Source organism: Podarcis vaucheri (genome assembly GCF_965113315.1).
Source record: "Podarcis vaucheri genome assembly, chromosome: 4".
NCBI lineage: Eukaryota > Metazoa > Chordata > Lepidosauria > Squamata > Lacertidae > Podarcis > Podarcis vaucheri.
This window is the reverse complement of record NC_138762.1, coordinates 26,804,499-26,822,472: the sequence shown is the minus strand read 5'-3', so window position 1 is coordinate 26,822,472 and position 17,974 is coordinate 26,804,499. Positions and strand designations below refer to the sequence as shown.

General features: G+C 43.4%; 1 protein-coding gene across 8 annotated transcripts in view; it reads left to right on the top strand.

The window, feature by feature from the left end:
- The window catches only part of SPATA13 (spermatogenesis associated 13), a 106,851-nt gene that overhangs the window by 64,635 nt on the left and 24,242 nt on the right, over positions 1 to 17,974 (top strand). For 5 of the 8 annotated variants that reach the window (XM_082220239.1, XM_082220240.1, XM_082220244.1 and 2 more), the window contains 2 exons: positions 8,344 to 8,697; positions 13,230 to 13,374. In XM_082220239.1, the coding sequence (XP_082076365.1) occupies positions 8,344 to 8,697; positions 13,230 to 13,374 (499 nt within the window). The remainder of the gene's footprint in view (positions 1 to 8,343; positions 8,698 to 13,229; positions 13,375 to 17,974) is intronic. The other 3 variants (XM_082220243.1, XM_082220246.1, XM_082220245.1) reach the window with 1 other exon arrangement.

The following is a 17,974-nucleotide window of genomic DNA, read 5'->3' as shown; positions in this document are numbered from 1 at the left end:
AAAAATCCAGGTACTATTGTGATATGGTAGCAAGAACATAACCTTATTCATGGCCACCATGCTTCTGTTTGTTTATCATGCCACAATTGGGCGTTTACTTCTACAAAAAGAGAAGTAAAAATTTACACAGGAAACATTTACCTTTCTAGTATGTACTTTGTAAATGAATGTGTAACTGGCTAGGACTTTGTCCTAAAAGGTACAATATACACAGTTAAAATAAAATATATAATAGAATAGGTCTTGAATCTTTCTATTTCATTTTGAGAATTTGAAATACAGTGGTACCTCGGGTGAAGTACCGTATTTTTCGCCCTATAGGACGCACTTTTTCCCCTCCAAAAATGTAGGGGAAATCTGGGTGCGTCCTATGGGGCGAATGCAGGCTTTCGCTGAAGCTTGGAGAGCGAGAGGGGTTGGTGTGCACCGACCCCTCTCGCTCTCCAGGCTTCAGGAACACATCCGCAGCCTAGGCAGCCCTGTGGGAGTTCCCGCAGGAATGTCTAGGCTGCGGATAGCAGCTTGCTTCCCGGAGCGCTGGGCGCCCTGAAAGCAGAGCGCCCGGTGCTTCGGGAACACATCCGCAGCATGGGGAGCCCTGCAGGAGTTCCCCACAGGGCTCCCCACGCTGCGGATAGCAGCCTGCCACCCGGCGGGCGGGGCACCCTGATGCAGAGCGCCCCTCGCGTGGGGCAGACATCGGCCAGCCCCACAAGCTCGGGGGACAGCAGGGAGGCGCAGCGCCGCCATCCCACTGTTCCTCGACCTTGTTCAGTTTCCCCGACCTGCTTTTGGGGGGGAAATAAAGGGAACTTTTCCCCCCTTTATTTCCCCCCCAAAAAACTAGGTGCGTCCTATGGGACGGAGCGTCCTATGGGACGAAAAATACGGTACTTAATTTGGTCCAGGAGGTCCGTACCTGAAGCAAAGTTCTTAACCCGAGGTATTATTTCTGGATTAGCGGCGCCTGTAACCTGAAGCGTATGTAACCTGAAGCATATGTAACCTGAGGTACCACTGTAGTACCTGTTCTCGAGATTGCAACTTTAGATTATGTTGGCTGGAGGTGGTGGTGGGGAAACAGCTTTGAATATTTTAGTAAAGTGGGAAAGATTTCAACAGCTATCTTCAATTAATTTGCCTACTATCTAAAAAGCATTTTTAAAAGGCATAATAAGCAACTGTTCTCATAGCAACAACTTGAGATTGGGAGGCAAGGCCACTGCTGCAACTTGGGTTATGAATCATTCTATCAATTCTTTGTTCTCATCAAACTGAAATGAAACATTAAAGGCATTAATGTAATAACGGAGTTCCAGTCTCAGGAGATTAGAGAAGTATCCAAAGCAAAGGAGGGTGGGAAACCTTCTTTGGGCCATTAATGATAGCATTGTTCTTTTCTCGCAAACTGCCTTAGCCAGCTTGGATGTTAAGAACTTTGCATTCCTTGGCACGGCTATCAACCAAGAAACGCCAACGAAATGGGCATGGGAACTGGAATGAGCGCAAGCTGAAAAGGGAAGTGGTCAGTGACAAGCTAACTTGAGCAGGAGAACCCAGAGAAGTAGGCAATAAAGGGAGATGATGATATGTGAAGTCATAAGAAGAGCAGAGCCCTGAAGCTGGAAAAGACCAAAGGCCCATCTAGTCCAGGACTCTGTTCCCACAGTGGCCAACCAGGTGCCTGTGGGAAGCTGAGCACAACCCCACTCTTCCCCACTTGCAACTGGTATTCCAAAGCATAAAAGTCCTGTTTTGGAAGAGCCTAAAGAGGCCATGTGCAGGTAATTTGGACCTAGCCTGGGACTTAGCCTTGTCTAAGAATGCAAAATATGTTGACACTTTGCTGTGCCGTGAAAAATGCTGGTGGATGTGATCCTGGCTTTAAAAAGAAAATCACCTAAAGGACTCTGATGACCACCAAGCCACAGTCAGATGGAGAAGATGCCAGTTACGTCCTGGTGTATAACCATGAAACACTTTTAATTCAGCTTAATACCAGCAGCAAGAACTTAGCATTTATAGTTTGGAAGCAGAAGTTGGAGCCGAGCGGATTTGGCCACAAAAACTTGTCAAGGTAATGGCTACAAGATGTCAGTTGACAATTTTCCCTAATAAGATGAGTTAAGATTTAAGGGTCCTGGTGGGGTTGAACTGCTGAAGATAAGGATGATGTCTCTGTAAGGCTTACCATAGAAATAATATCTTTGATGTGATGTATGTCAGGGTAGGCTATAACCGCAAAACATTGTTCTTTTCTTGACCAGCTACAGGCACAGAATTCGCAATGGTATTCTGTTTCATCATAGCAGGTAGTGCGTATCTGGAATTAAGCAAGTGTTCATTGATTTGTTCTTACTAGTTACTTAGGCAAGCAGAATTTTGGCAGTTATATAAAGTCTCAAGCAGGTGGAGCAGGCTGTAGACTCCATAGGGAGAGTGCTATTTTTTTGCTACCCTGTTCCCATCTCTTTCTATGTGTGTATTAGCTCTACAGCAGGTGGACAATGGGTTGGGGAGATGCATGGATAATTTTGTTCTTTCACTTCAGGTGTGAAAATGTCCTAAGCTTGGCACTGGGAAGGTGGGTGGGAGCCAGTTTGCTTTGATCATAGGCTGTGGTTCTATAAAGTTATTTTCAGGTTATGCATAATTGCATATACATTCAATCTTAATTTCTTTATAAAAAAAATCCTTTCCAAATATCCTACCTCTTGCTGTTCTTTTTCTCTACTTTTAGACCCTTTCAGCAGGAATTTCCTTTTAAAATGAAGCCCTGTGTAAGTTGCCGATTCTTCTTGCACAATGGAGGAAGTATATTCGAAAGGTTAGGCAATCTAGCACTGAGGAACGTGTTTCATTTTCCAATTTGCTTTTGTACACACATGAATGGTACACATTGGAACTCTGCATGTACACTGAGTATTCCTTTCTCTCTCTCTTGTGGGTAGGAATTAAAAGGAAAGTAAGTGGTATTTTAAGTTTTCTTGCACAATTTTTAGTGATGGACTTAAGTGACTTCTGAGAGGTTAGAAAGCCAGCTGTGGGCAGACTGCATCCTGTCACCTCACAGCTACTACCTTTCAGTTCTTCAGGACTTTAAAACTTTAAACTCTTTGCAGGATCTTTGGATCGCACATGTATGCCTGTCACTCCCTTGTTCAGCACTTGGGACTGGTTGACCCAACACATGTTTACTGCTGAATGCCTGCAGCATCTGGCAATGGCATTGTCACAGATAGAACTCTCTCAGATCAGGCAAAAGGTCCATTTTTAAACCCCTGGTATCTCCACGTAAAAGTATCTCAGGTTGGCAATACCCTGCCTAAGAACCTTAGAATGCTGTTGCCAGGTGGGGTATACTAGTAGCCACTGATAGCTTTATTCTCCATGACAGCCTCTCTCAACCTTGGGTCCCCAAGTTGTTGTCGCACTGCAAGCCATCATTCCTAGCTAGCAGAGCCCCGTGGTCAGGGGTGATGGGAGTTGTAGTCCAACAACACATGAGGACCCAAGGTTGAGAGAGGCTTCTCCAGGGGATGGAGAACCTGTGGCCTCCAGATGTGTTGGGCTCCCAACTCCCTTTAGCTGTCAACCCAGGGTGTGGCAGCTGTGAAAGGCAAATCCCATGCTAGGGATCACTGGGAAAGGAATTGAAAATAAAACTAACAATAATCAAAATACCAACATCTATGGTGCAACTGCATTTGGAATGCTGTTTGCGGTTCTGGTTGGCTCACTTCAAAAAGTTATTGTAGAGTTGGGGAAAGGTTCAGAATATGGTAACCCAAATGATCGAGGGGATGGAACAACTGCTGAGGAAAGGTTGCACCATTTGGAGCTTCTTATTCTAGGGAAAAGGCAAATGAGGGGGTGACATGATAGCATTTTATAAAATTATGAATGACATGGAGAAAATGGATTGGGGGGGGTGGAATTGAATGAAGAAACTGCCTGCCGGAGGAAGCGCTTTTGTGAGGGGCCCCTTGAGAGGGGATGTGGAGAAACCTAAAGTGGATTTTTCTGCACATGGGCATGTTCTCTGATTCTACATTTTGGCTGGCAAAGAAGGTTGAGTGGGTCTTTAATCTCTTATAAAGAGAGATGGTAGAATTCAGGTCTGTGTGAGAGTCATGCTGTACGCCCTGTAAGCATGCTTCTTTAGCTGTAAATTTGGGAGGAAAGGTGGATAAGCTTTCAGTAGTGATTGAAATGGGACGCGGGTGGCGCTGTGGGCTAAAGCCTCAGCGCCTAGGGCTTGCCGATCGAAAGGTCGGCGGTTCGAATCCCCGCGGCGGGGTGCGCTCCCGCTGCTCGGTCCCAGCGCCTGCCAACCTAGCAGTTCGAAAGCACCCCCGGGGGCGAGTAGATAAATAGGTACCGCTTACCAGCGGGAAGGTAAACGGCGTTCCGTGTGCGGCTCTGGCTCGCCAGAGCAGCGTTGTCACGCTGGCCACGTGACCCGGAAGTGTCTCCGGACAGCGCTGGCCCCCGGCCTCTAGATGTGAGATGGGCGCACAAACCCCAGAGTCTGTCAAGACTGGCCCGTTCGGGCAGGGGTACCTTTACCTTTACCTAGTGATTGAAATGCACTTTGCACATGCTCTCAGACAATTCCTCTCCTGTATTGTAGGACTTTGGTGCTGAATGTTTCTTATAGGCCTTTTGTCAGGGGAGCCTTAGCACAAACTGAGTCCTAGCCAATGTACACTTTCTCCTTTTGAAAAAAAACCCACATGCGTGCATATGTATCTCATGATTCCCAGTGAGTGGCAGTCAGAGGCCTACCACCCCCAACAGTGGAAGTAGAACACAACCATTGTGGCTGGCAGCTGTTGAGAGTGGCTTGCCCGAAGCCACCTAGTGAGTTCATGGCAGAGGCAAAATTCAGACAGGGGGTTCCCTTATTTCTTAACTCAATCTTGTAGCCACTATCTTTAGTGCAGGGATATGGAACCCTTGTCCTGTCCAGATTTGGGCTACAGTTTCTATCAGCGCCAGCCAGCATGGCCAATGGGAGTTGTAGACCAACAATGTCTTGAAGGCACAGGATTCCATGTCCCTGCACTAAGCAATATACAAATGTTTCTAAGTAAAATACAGAAATCAAAGTAAGTTGCACTTCTGCGCAGCCAACTCAGAACAGGCTGTTCTCTACTTCTGTGATTTGGGCAAAGTGGGCAGGTCATAATCTCTTCTGATTGTTCACCAGGTTTTATTGCTTAAGACAGGGCAATAATAAATAGCACACAAAAAGAGGACATGTGACGTGTCCTTTCCCCGGTTTTAAGGTACAAGGTCATGGAAATGAACACTTTGCCTGGCTAAGCTACGCTGTGAGTTGTGCTTGTCTTTCCAGCTCATTTGTGAAATTAAATGGGAACGACAGAAGAATGACTTTAGTCAACTCTTTGATGTCCCAATGTGTGTGCGGGGCTGTTATGTCTGTGTCCAATGACAAAGTAAGTTGATTGTTTCGTATATGATTTTCCTGCCTGGGTATATAATTGTAAGGGCAAGCCTTTAAGTGATGTGAAGCAATGCGCAACTCTGTTTAAATTCAGTAGGGTTACTTTGATTTTAGACAGCAATATGGATTTATACGACAAAAATATTGAGTCTGAGTGACTTCTTTATGAAATGAAATAAAGATGGTACAAGAATGTCTCCAGTCAGCTTTTCACTATCTTGAATGATTTAACACTCCAGAATGAAGGACTTACTTCTGAGTAAACATACTTGCCTGCAGTTTTGTGCAGTTAAAGGTAAAGGTAAAGGTACCCCTGCCCGAACGGGCCAGTCTTGACAGACTCTGGGGTTTGTGCGCCCATCTCACTCAAGAGGCCGGGGGCCAGCGCTGTCCGGAGACACTTCCGGGTCACGTGGCCAGCGTGACAAAGCTGCATCTGGCGAGCCAGCGCAGCACACGGAACGCCGTTTACCTTCCCACTGGTAAGCGGTACCTATTTATCTACTTGCACCCGGGGGTGCTTTCGAACTGCTAGGTTGGCAGGCGCTGGGACCGAGCAGCGGGAGCGCACCCCGCCGCGGGGATTCGAACTGCCGACCTTTCGATCGGCAACCCCTAGGCGCTGAGGCTTTTACCCACAGCGCCACCCGCGTCCCTTTTGTGCAGTTACCTGAGAGTAAACCCTATTGAACATAGTGGGGCTTGCTTCTATATAAACATGCACAGGCTTAGGCAGCGTATAGTACATGTTTACTCAGAAGTCCCACTGTATTCAGTAGGGTTTACTCATTAGCAAGTGTGCTTATGATTGCAGCCTTGGTAGTTGTGATTTTTAAAAACACACCTTTAGTTGCTATATGTGAAGCTACTCACTGTCACTGTTTACTGTATTGCTTAGTGCAGAGTGTTTCACTTTGGTGCACCCCAGATGTTTTTGGACGATGCCTGTCACCTTCAGCCAGCATGGCCAGTTGGCAGGGATGATGGAAATTGTAGTTCAAAAAATCTGGAGAGCCTCAGGTTGGGTGAGGCTGATTTAGCCCATGAAAATACTGTTGATGGAATATATGGCATAATAAGATACTATGGGGAGGTTCAGGGAGCTCAGGTGACTGACCAAAATTAATTCTTTTCCAATTACGGTCCATGTAGAATCTTAATTTAAAACTCATTTCAACACAGAATGGAAGCTGTGGTTTATATCTGCTAGTTTACCCATTTTTCCAATCCCAGCATGTTGCAAGTCAAAAACAAGACAAAGTGAATTAAGCCAGAATTTAATAAATCTTATTGGCATACCAATATCAGGGCTACAAAGTAGGGACAATGTTGTTGATCACAGAGGTTGTAAGATGTTACACCTTAGAGAAATGGATGGTTCATAAGCCGATAAAGATTTGATGAAATGGCCAAGTTAAGTATTGTACTTTGGGTGGGGCTGGGCCAGCCTGTAGGGTCGGGATGTTGCCTGATGTCTTGTACCTGGGTTTTTATTCCATTGCCCAATATAGTGAAGGTGAGAGCTGTCTTCTCCTGGCCTCCATCCCACTTCTGCCATCTAGAATGCTGCAAGCACTGCTGTCTTGCGAGAGGAGCAGCTTCCTATGATACTAAATATTACAGTTTTGTTTTTAATTGTTATGCTTTTAGGATAACATGAAAAATATTTACTTTGCAACTAATACTGAGGGTTGCAGTGCAGTGGATCTAGTGTGGTTAGTACAAAAAGAAAAAAGAGAAAGGCTCCTTAGTATAGTAGCCATTACAGAATAATTTGTGGATGATCAAGGTATTAATGCTCTGGGAAGGAGCATTATCCGCAAAACTGTGAAAGGAGTGGGAGTCTACTTCTCATTTTCTGTAATGGCACCCTTCAAAGCAACAAATGTCAGTGTTAAATAGTAATTGCAAAATAATAGTAACTTCAGACACTGGGATGCATCAAACACTTTTACTTCTATCAGTTTACTGGTAGATTCCCTTGTATGTATGCACTTCTTTCTTTTGTCACGATCTGGACAGTAATGTCTGCACCTTCATTTACATTGGAATTTTATGTGTATGTTTGACCCACTTTCATTGTGGAAACAAACAATGGGAGCTGTATCTGAGCTTTCTTTCTCTGAAGGAAATCACCTTCAAACCGTTTAAGATTTAACCTTGTGCTTAGGTTTCATTGTGGGCAGTTCTGCTGCAGTTCTGGACTAGAGGGCAACATAGCAGTCCTTTGCTTTCTGCTCACAGCATCATAGTTAACTTCCACCTTGTTGCCTAGTGCAAGCAATGAGAGCATCTGTGGCAACTGCGTCGGTTAGGGAGATGCAGGCAGCTACCCTTTCCCAGGAGACCGAACTCTCTGAAGGCACTGCCCAACAGGTGATGCTCCCTTGGCAACAGCTCATGGTTTGTCTAGAGTGGGATAAACGATGAGTTGGGGCATAATACAAAGCCAAACTATTGGCTTAGCTCACAGCAGCAAAGCAACAGGGGAGGAGCAGAGCAACTGTGACCTGTCTGGGAGCCCCATATTTGTTTATTTGCAATAAACCATGGTTTGGCTTAGTCCTTTGTGCAAGCTGGTGGACTACTGAGATAGGCGGACCAATGGTATACAGCAAATTCCTATGTTTCTAGCTTATGAACAGTTCTTTTTGTAGGGTTTTAACTTTCCAATATTTGTTTATGTGGTTCCATGATATGTATTGCTCTAGCCACTGTATGGCATCCTGGGATGAAGTGTAGCTAATCATTTGAACAAATAAATAGCTCCAAATGTCTGGAGGGGACCAGATTGGAGGGAGGCTGTGAAGGATATAGCTTATTACGTCTTTTAAGTGCTTTTGGTTTATTTGACCTGTTCACGTTTAAAAAAGGTTGTTACTGATGATCACTGGAAGAAGGCCCCATACCAGGATGAAGAAAGAACAGACACTCAAAAGGTCACACCCAGAAGATGGGGCTCTGGAAAAAGATCCCGCCCTCGGCCCCTCTCAGATTACGGCCAGTTGGCAATTAGGAGTTTCTCAATACCAGAAGATTCCGTTGCTATGGAGTCTCAGAAAATGGATTGTGTGGATGCTGACACTGAGCCCGGATCGCCTTCTGCAGTGCCGGGAACCTGTATGGTAGCCAGTCAAAGAGCGCGCAAAAGAAGACCCATCTCTGTCATTGGTGGGGCCAATTTCTATGAGAACCAAACAGAAGAAATAACAGACCTCCTTACACAAGTAAGACACAAAATGCAGAATCAAAAGATCCTCCTCCATCTCCTTCCTTGCCTGTAACCTTCAAGTTAGAATTAGTGGACAACCTCCTTTTCCTTCCTTCTGCTTATCCCAAATCACCATCATTCTTCTAAAAAGCATGACATCAGACTAATTAATACTTCTCAATGGATGATTGTTCCTTTGTGGTGTACACTAACTTTCCTCCTTTCTGGATGCTGATACATGAGGCTTAGAAATATTTATATCTCTGTGTATATCTGAGTATGACCTATGTAATCAACAATACAGGTTGTTGTTGCATATACATTTCAGTATTAACGTGTATTACCGTATTTTTTTGCACCATAACACTCACTTTTTTCCTCCTAAAAAGTAAGGGGAAATGTCTGTGCGTGTTATGGAGGGAATGCCTACGGGTGGCATGCCTACGGATTTTCCTCCTCTAAAAACTACGTGCGTGTTATGATCGGGTGCGTGTTATAGAGCGAAAAATACGGTAATTGTGTTTCTTAGGCCTTTGAAAGTGTTTATTAGTTTAGAAATATTTATGGGCACTAATTCTGGCATTTGACCAACAACCTTAGGGAAATGTGCAATAGAGTTATTAAGGGACTCTCTTATAAACCAGAGTGTTAAAGATAGTGCCTTGTATCTAGCACTAGTGACTACAAGGCTTGTGGCACCTTAAAGGCTTAACACATTTATTGTGGTATAAACGTTTGTGAACAGAATGATACATAAAAGGATCCTATAACCATGCAGGCATATATCACCCCTGAGTACTAACAATTTACCAATTCATTTATTTACCAATTCATTTATTATTCTTCATTCAGAAGAAAAACCAAAGTGACAGACAACACAAGAGTAAAATCTAAAAAGCAATCCTAAGAATCTGATGTAGCAGACCTCAACATTTACAGACCCAAATCCACATTTACAGACCCAGATCCACCATGCATGTACCCAGGGACCCATTTCTTCATTTTGTTATGGTATATTTGTAGAGCCATGATCCACTAGTGAGTCCTGACCTACCAGCTGAAGATACATGTATCTGATGAAGTGGACTCTACAGAAATATATGCCACAATAAATGTATTGATCTTCAAGGTGCCAAATACCTTAAATACCTTCGTTCTTTTTGCTACAGCAAGCTAACATGACTACCTGTCTCTGGAGTTAGTACTAGGTGACATGTTGCAGAAAGGACCAGTAACATATGTGAAATTTGACTCATTGTTGACTTCTGGTCCAGTTGTGTTCCTATACCACTGTGGGCTTAGCTCTGTCCTGATGCAGCTTTTCAAACTCTTTATCACTAACCAACACTTAGGATAGCTTGCAGAAGTATGCCAAAAGCTTTGTTCATCCCATGGCACAATCAGAAGTGGACAGGAATTCAGTGTGGGCTAGCTTTTTCATGCACAGCCTGAGATGGTTGTGTGAACTGGGCCTGAGACATGAATTAGCTCTTAGGTTATTTCTCCCCAGATATGGCTGCAATTATATCTCTGCATACCAGCAAAGAATGTTACACGCTAATCAAAGTGACATTGACCTAGCTAAATTTGAATACTGTAACATTTTTAGAGGTTGTACAGAAGCACAAGTCCCATATCTGCTTCTATCTTGGAAAAAAGCAACTTCTAAATTTGCCCTTTCTTTGTGGAATAGGTAGTCCATGACTTCCACAGTATAAATGTGTATTTTGATCCATCTTTTAAAGCTAGAAACTTAATACTTCTCTTAAAAGATGGTCTGTAAATAGTTGGGTTGTTACTCTTTAACAAGGAGCCTGTTTTGCTGTACTACTGACTTTGGTTCAAGTTATACAAAATATAATTTGTAAATGAATGAGGTTTGGACAGAATTAACTGAAATTTCATTTTCTAACATTCTGGAAGATTTAAAAAGAATGTACCCTATTTTTATTTTTCAAGTGTTCTGACATACAGACATTTCCATTTCCTTTTAGAACACCTTCTTCTGGGAAGCTCTTTAGCAGTGGGAAAAGGAAACATTCATATAAAGATACAGCCTTCTCACTAATTTAAACTACAATAGAGAGCTGTATTGTTTCTTTTGTGAACATGAATGGGTTTCTAACAGACATCTTATATATGCGGAGAGCTTCAGATGTGCCATTAGCCTTCAAATATTCTAAAAATAAAAAAATTGTCTTGTTCTTCCTTCATGAAAAAAAGTTTTGCTTTGGAAGGGCCTTTGCATGGCATCCAGAAATCTTCACTTTGGCATTTATTAATTCTCCTGTGATGGGTCTTTGGCTTCATACTTTACAATAACTCTCATCACCAGATTGTCATGAAAAGATTACCAGAAATGGAGTCTTCTTACTATGGATGTGACGGGAATGTTGTTTCACTGTTTTTTTTTGTTTAATAAGCTTTCCAGCAAGGCAAGATATTTGCTTTCCTCCCTAATCCAGATTTTCTGCAGTGTATTTAAGGGGGAAATTCTTCACACTTGTGATTTCTCCTCCACATAGGATGCTATCCAGACTTACTGTTCCTGACAGCATAGTCTATTCTGAGTCTGACTCTGGGCTTATCCACACTTAACTTTTTCTGCTCTTTCCAGGCGTGGTCTGTGATTTAAAGCTCTATATCTGAGCACCCCCCCCTCCCCAGAGCTTTTCCTGCAACCCCCCCCCCCCACTCTTTAAAGCTCAATAGGAGCAAACGCCAATCTGTGGTAAACCCGAATTGACATTTGCTACGAATCAGCTTTAAAGAGCAGGTTTTTGCAGGTCAAGGTAAAATAAATCAGAGCATTAAAGTGTGGACCCTCATGCCTGGAAAGACTGGAGCAAAAGGTAAGTGTGGAGAAGCCCTCTTATATAGGTCTCACCCATATTTTGTTCTCATTGGATAGCATTCAGCAAGTCTGCCAGTTTACTGGCACTTTTAAAACTTAATCTTCTTGTAAAATTCTACTTTGCTGAATTTCTGGAGACAAATTCAAAGGTACTGGACCACTTTAAAGGTAGGTATATTCTTATTATTACTGATGCTAAGAAGAGGGATCAATTCTCAAGGCTTGGATTTTGTTCAGCACAAATGTATTAATTACTTAAAGAAGAGTTGAAGTGAAACACTTGGTAATATCCTAAGTATAAACAAATTCACAACAAGCAATAAATTAGCTTTTTCTTGAAAGTAAGACCTGCTGAAAACTGGTATTTGTTTTTTTAATTGAACTGTTAGATAAGGGAATTGAAAGAGATTTCTATGAATCACTATATATGATGCATTTAAACAACAATAATAAAACACAGCAATCAAACAATTGCTTGAGCGAGATTTTTGTTAAGATGATATTTTTATTTAAGAGAAATCAGGAGGAAACACACAAGCTCCAGCAGAGTGTCAGAAAACCCAAAGCAAAGCCCTTGTTGACCTTTATTTTATTTGCTTGGGAATTTGATGCAGGGAAAGCTCTGTTCTATAAGAATCCTTGTTTCGCGCTAGAGGGTCAGTTAAGGTTTCCAGAGAGGCAGCTTTTAAGTTTTGATAACTAGTATAGCCTTCTGAGAAGGAATATGTGCTTGAAAGGCTGTGAAAATGTGAAGAAGAGAGTAGCAAATAGAGTTTAGTGTGAAGGTTTTTAATGCAAAGCGTGACTGGGAACAAACACTTTAGAAAGTGCAATCAATGTGTGCTGGGGGGGAAGGCAATGAACAGTATTTGTTTTATTATATCATATTATATAAGAAAATAATCAAAGTGCTTACATTAAACACTTAGAGAATCAGTTGCATGGAATGTGTTACTTAAAAGTGCATTTATAAACCTAATCAGTACTTTTTAATATAGGGAGAAAGATAGAAGGGCCGATAATAAAAACTCAGAGACCTTTTTCCTTTCAACTTCGCTAAACCTCTATTGTTCAAGTTTCACCATCACCTGCAGGTGGTCACCAGGGAAAGAGCTTTTTCAGTTGTAATGCCTTAGTTCTGAGAGCTACCGTAGTTAACTGAGTCAGCCAGCCATTCTGTCCTCTGTAATACTCCATTTCATTCCATTCACACACACACCTGGTTTTTTGTTCTTCCCAACAACTAGTTAGTATTCTATGCCTCCTGAGCATGCTCAGCACACATTGGGCTGTAAACCCCTTAGGGTTTATTTCCCCTAAAATGGGTTGTCGTTTTTTGCTGGGGGGAGAGAAGGCATTGCTTCTGCAAACCTCGTGGTTTCCCCAAAGCATGCTGAGACAGATTATGATGATGATATTAATTTTATTTTTACCCCACCCATCTGACTGCCCCAGCCACTGCTTTGCATAAGCAGCAACACTCACCTCCAAACATCAGAAATAGAAGGAATGATGGACGTTTACAATTACATGGAACCCTAATGTTGATTTACTGCAGTATAGTGCTGAGAACACTTTTCTTTTGCCTATGTAAACCACTTCATTTCTAAACAGTGTTTTCTGCACAGCTTCGTTGGACTTCCAGGTAGATTTCTTTGGTAACAAGCTTTCTTTGTTTTCCTTTTTTTTTTTAGCCAGTTGCACGCCCTCCGGTACCAGCGCATCAGGTTCCTCCTTACAAAGCTGTCTCAGCCAGATTCCGCCCCTTTACCTTTTCTCAAAGTACACCCATCGATCTGGATAGAGTTGGATGTAAGCGGCAAATGAGAGCATCCAATGGTGAGTTTCACAGGAGGCCAATGGAAAATAAACTTACAAGTTATTCAGTTGTTGCTCTAATCAGTGGTGGCACCCAGATTGCTGAACTCTCTCCCAAAGAAGGCCTGCCCAGCCCCATCTACTCTGGCAGATTAGCCTTTCATTTGGATTTATGTTTGCTTTATATTACCTGATTTATGATTCTTAAAATTTGGGTCATTTGTATCCTGTACAGTTATACTTTTTCGTGGTTTATGGCATGGGTAGGCAAACTAAGGGCTGGATTGGGCCCAATCGCCTTCTAAATCCGCCCTCGGACGGTCCAGGAATCAGTGTGTTTTTACATGAGTAGAATGAGTCCTTTTATTTTAAATGCATCTCTGGGTTATTTATTTATTTTGTAAAAAAAAAAAAAAAAAAGCCAGGCAGCGTCCGTGGGTCTCAAACCACTGGAAGCAATTAGGGGATCTAAGCAATGCTTTGGTTGATGGAACCGCTGGGCTGAGCTGGCTTGTATCTCTGGGTTATTTGTGGGGCCTGCCTGGTGTTTTTACATGAGTAGAATGTGTGCTTTTATTTAAAATGCATCTCTGGGTTATTTGTGGGGCATAGGAATTTGTTCATTTTTCCGCTTCAAAATATAGTCCGGCCCTCCACAAGGTCTGAGGGACAGTGGACCAGCCCCCTGCTGAAAAACTTTGCTGATCTCTGGTTTATGGTGTTGGTTTCGGTGTATTTTGGTTAAAATAATACAGGCATACCTCAGAGATACTTCAGGTTCAGTTCCAGACCACCGCAGTAAAGCAAATATCTCAATAAAGCAAGTTTAACTTCTCCCACAGGTTGTTGTGAATGTTAAAAATGAGAAAACCATTACAGCAGTTGTTACACTGAAATTCTTCATTTCCCCCCATGCAAAACCCTAATATCATCACTGTGAGGCTTATAATGGGGTTAGCCACTTCCTACAGAAAAAGACCATTGCTGTTTTCACACACAGATTTAAAACCCACCATTGCCCAACAGTGAAGATGAGGTGTGTAATGTCTTGGATGCCAGGTCTTGTTCCTTAAGGACTTGAATAAAGTCATGCTTTTGTTTGGCAACTTGATCTGGAGTCTTGTGCATGGCTTAAATCCCACCAATGCAATGAGATTTAAGAGGCCCAGCTGTGTGCAGAATTATGCCTTGGTTTCCGGATGTTTGAATGGGATGGTCCCTTGATGTACCAGTCAGTGAATGAAGCAGGCATATGCTTTTTGTTCTCCAGCTGTGTTTCTCAAGCAAGCCAGCCCTTTCTTGGGATAAGGATGGCTTTCCTAACCTAGTACAGTGGTACCTCGGTTGTCGATTGTAATCCGTTCTGGAAGACTGTTCGACTTCCGAAACATTCGACAACTGAGGTGCAAAGGGAGGCCTGCAAAGTCAATGGAGAAAATTGGAAGGAAACAACACAGTGGAAGCTGTTCGACTTATGAGGCATGTTAAAAAACAAAAGCATTTACTTCTGGGTTTTTGGCATTCGAAAACCGGAATGTTCAGCTTCCGAGATGCTCAGAAACCGAGGTACCACTGTATTGTATTCCACTTGCTTTTGGACCACATTATCCATCATCCTTGCCTGGTTGGGACCAATGAATATTCAGAGTCTGATAGTATCAGGAGGGCACAGGGTTGGGGGTGGCTGCTTTAAAGGGCATTTAGACAAACTCATGGAGGAGAAGCTTCTCAACAGCCATGATAGTTAAGTGAAACATATTTCAGTAACAGTATCCCTCTGAATACCAGATTCTTGGGACGCAAGCAGCTTGAGGAGGGCTCTTTCCTCTGTTCCCTGCTTCCTAGAGGCATTTGACTGGCCACTGTTGGGATCAGGATACTGGGTGAATTCTCAGTCTGGTCCAGCAGGGCTCTTTCTATGTCTGCTGATACAGAAGGACAGAAGACGATATCTTCATGACTGGGCAGCCACTTTCGAATGTCAGAGAAATGCAGATTCTTATCAGCAAGAAGGGTAGAGACTTTCATTTAATGCCTGGCTTCTTGTTTTCCATTACAGCCAGCAACTTTCAGGAAACCACGTGACTTCTGTGGCTGTTTGGTGCTGTTTGTGTGCAGCAGGGGCCTCCAGGGTCCGGGTCTTTTGAGCTGGTCAATAGTGTAAGGATGTGGGGGCTAGAAATGTCTCAGCTAAAAGACCGACATAACTGAGCTGCATTGTCTCTGAAAAAGAAACAAGACCAGAGTTTTGCCAGTCATAGAAATGCGTCAGGCTGGTGTTGAATGCGGTTTAGGGATGAGTGGAACGCTCTTTCAGTACCAGATATTACCGTATATACTTGGATATAAGCCAACTTTTTCAGCATATTTTTTATGCTGAAAAAGCCTGCCTCGGCTTATACTCGAGTGAGGCGGGCGGCTGCAGAGGGACGAGTGGCGAGAAAGGAGCCCTTTCTCACCGCTCGTCCCTCTGCCGCTACCCGCATCTCGCAAGGGCAGGCACAAGAGCCGCAGCTGGGAGAGGCGCTGCTCTGCACTGTGCCTCTCTCAGCCGGGCTCCTATGCCTGTTCTTGCGAGCGGCAGAAGCGGCGGCGGAGGGACGAGTGGCTGCTCCTTCCTCCTCCACCACCTTTGCCACTGTCAGCGGCAGCGGAGGAGGAACGAGCAACCCAAAAGGAGCCCTTTCAGGCTGCTCCTTCCTCCGCCTTTGTCCCTGTCGGCAGCGGAGGAGAGAGCAGCCCGAAAGCAGCCCTTTGGGGCTGCTTGTTCTTTCCCCTTCGCTGCTGCCACCCCCAGGTGTGTGGTATGGTGAACCGGCTTATACTCGAGTCAATAAGTTTTCCCAATTTTTTGTCCTAAAATTAGGTGCCTTGACTTATATTCGGGTTGGCTTATACTCGAGTATATACGGTATTTATTTTTTAATAGGCAATCCCAAATGCAGAAAGATAAAGAGGGCAAGCCACACTTATTAGGAATATAGGAAGCTGCCTTAGAATCATAGAATCATAGAATCATAGAGTTGGAAGAGACCACAAGGGCCATCGAGTCCAACCCCCTGCCAAGCAGGAAACACCATCAGAGCACTCCTGACATATGGTTGTCAAGCCTCTGCTTAAAGACCTCCAAAGAAGGAGACTCCACCACACTCCTTGGCAGCAAATTCCACTGTCGGACAGCTCTTACTGTCAAGAAGTTCTTCCTAATGTTTAGGTGGAATCTTCTTTCTTGTAGTTTGGATCCATTGCTCCGTGTCCGCTTCTCTGGAGCAGCAGAAAACAACCTTTCTCCCTCCTCTATGTGACATCCTTTTATATATTTGAACATGGCTATCATATCACCCCTTAACTGACTCAGCCTTATACTGAGTCAGCCCATTGGTCCATCTAGTTCAGTATTCTCACTGACTGGTAGCAGCACTCCAGAATTTCAAACAGGAGTTTCTCCCAACCCCCTGGAGATTGGACCTGGGACCTTCTGAATGCAAAGCAGATGCTCTTCTACTGATCTAGGACTCCTCTTCTTTTTAAATGCTTTTTATTGGATTTTAATATATACTCACAAACATCAATAGCTGGAGAAAGTAGCAACAAATGCACCATCATCTATAAATCATACAATTGACCATTACATAAACAGAGAATTTATATGTGTACCAGTGCACTATTATAAAACCGTCAGCTTTAACTAAGTTCCCTTATTGCGTTAGGGAAGGGATCAGCAAGACTATGTACAAGTCTTATTGTATTAACGAAATCCATTTATATGCAGGAGGTGGGGTTTGACCATGTTCTGTCTTGTTTACATGCATAATAAAGTTAAGCCACACTGAGATGAACTTGTTCTTTTTACTCTGACCTCAAGAAACCCATAATATATACATTAATTTCTCTAAAAAGCCTGTTTCTTATAATCTTATTGTACCAATATATGATATCTGCACCAGCAAGGCCCCTCCAGAAACAGGTAATAATCATAATAATAATAAAGAAGAAGAAGAAGCCACTCTGGCCGGCTCCCAACAGGATATTATTATTAATAATAAAAGCAATAAAAGATCAAACATTAAAAACTTCCCTAAACAGGGCTGCCTTCAGATGTCTTCTAAAAGTCAGATAGTTGTTTATTTTCTTTACATCTGATGGGAGGGCATTCCACAGGGAGGGTGCCACTACCAAGAAGGCCCTCTACTATAGCAGCCGTAGCTGCCATACGTAGATGAACTAGCAGTTCTTTATTATGAAAGTTCATGTCTGCATCCTCAAACATGCTCAGAAGGGCAAGTTGGGGGGAGGGTACATCATAGTTGCCTGTAATTGCATTGATTTCTTGGAAAACAGGACGAACGATGGCTCTTCTTCATTCTGAGGTTTTTATACCAGATGGGCACAGTACAAGCACTGGAAAGATACAAGTCCAGACCCTGCGTGTTGCACTGGTGTTGCTATTCCCCACGCTGAGGAACAGCTCTTTACAGAAATGTGCCACATTCCGATGCGTTGATTCTGCTTGACTCAGCTGCGTGAAAGCTGACATTTCAGCTCTGGGGGTGGTATAGAGTCCTATCTCTCTCCCCGCCACCCCATGTCTCCTATGCCACAGAACAGCTACGCTGTAGCT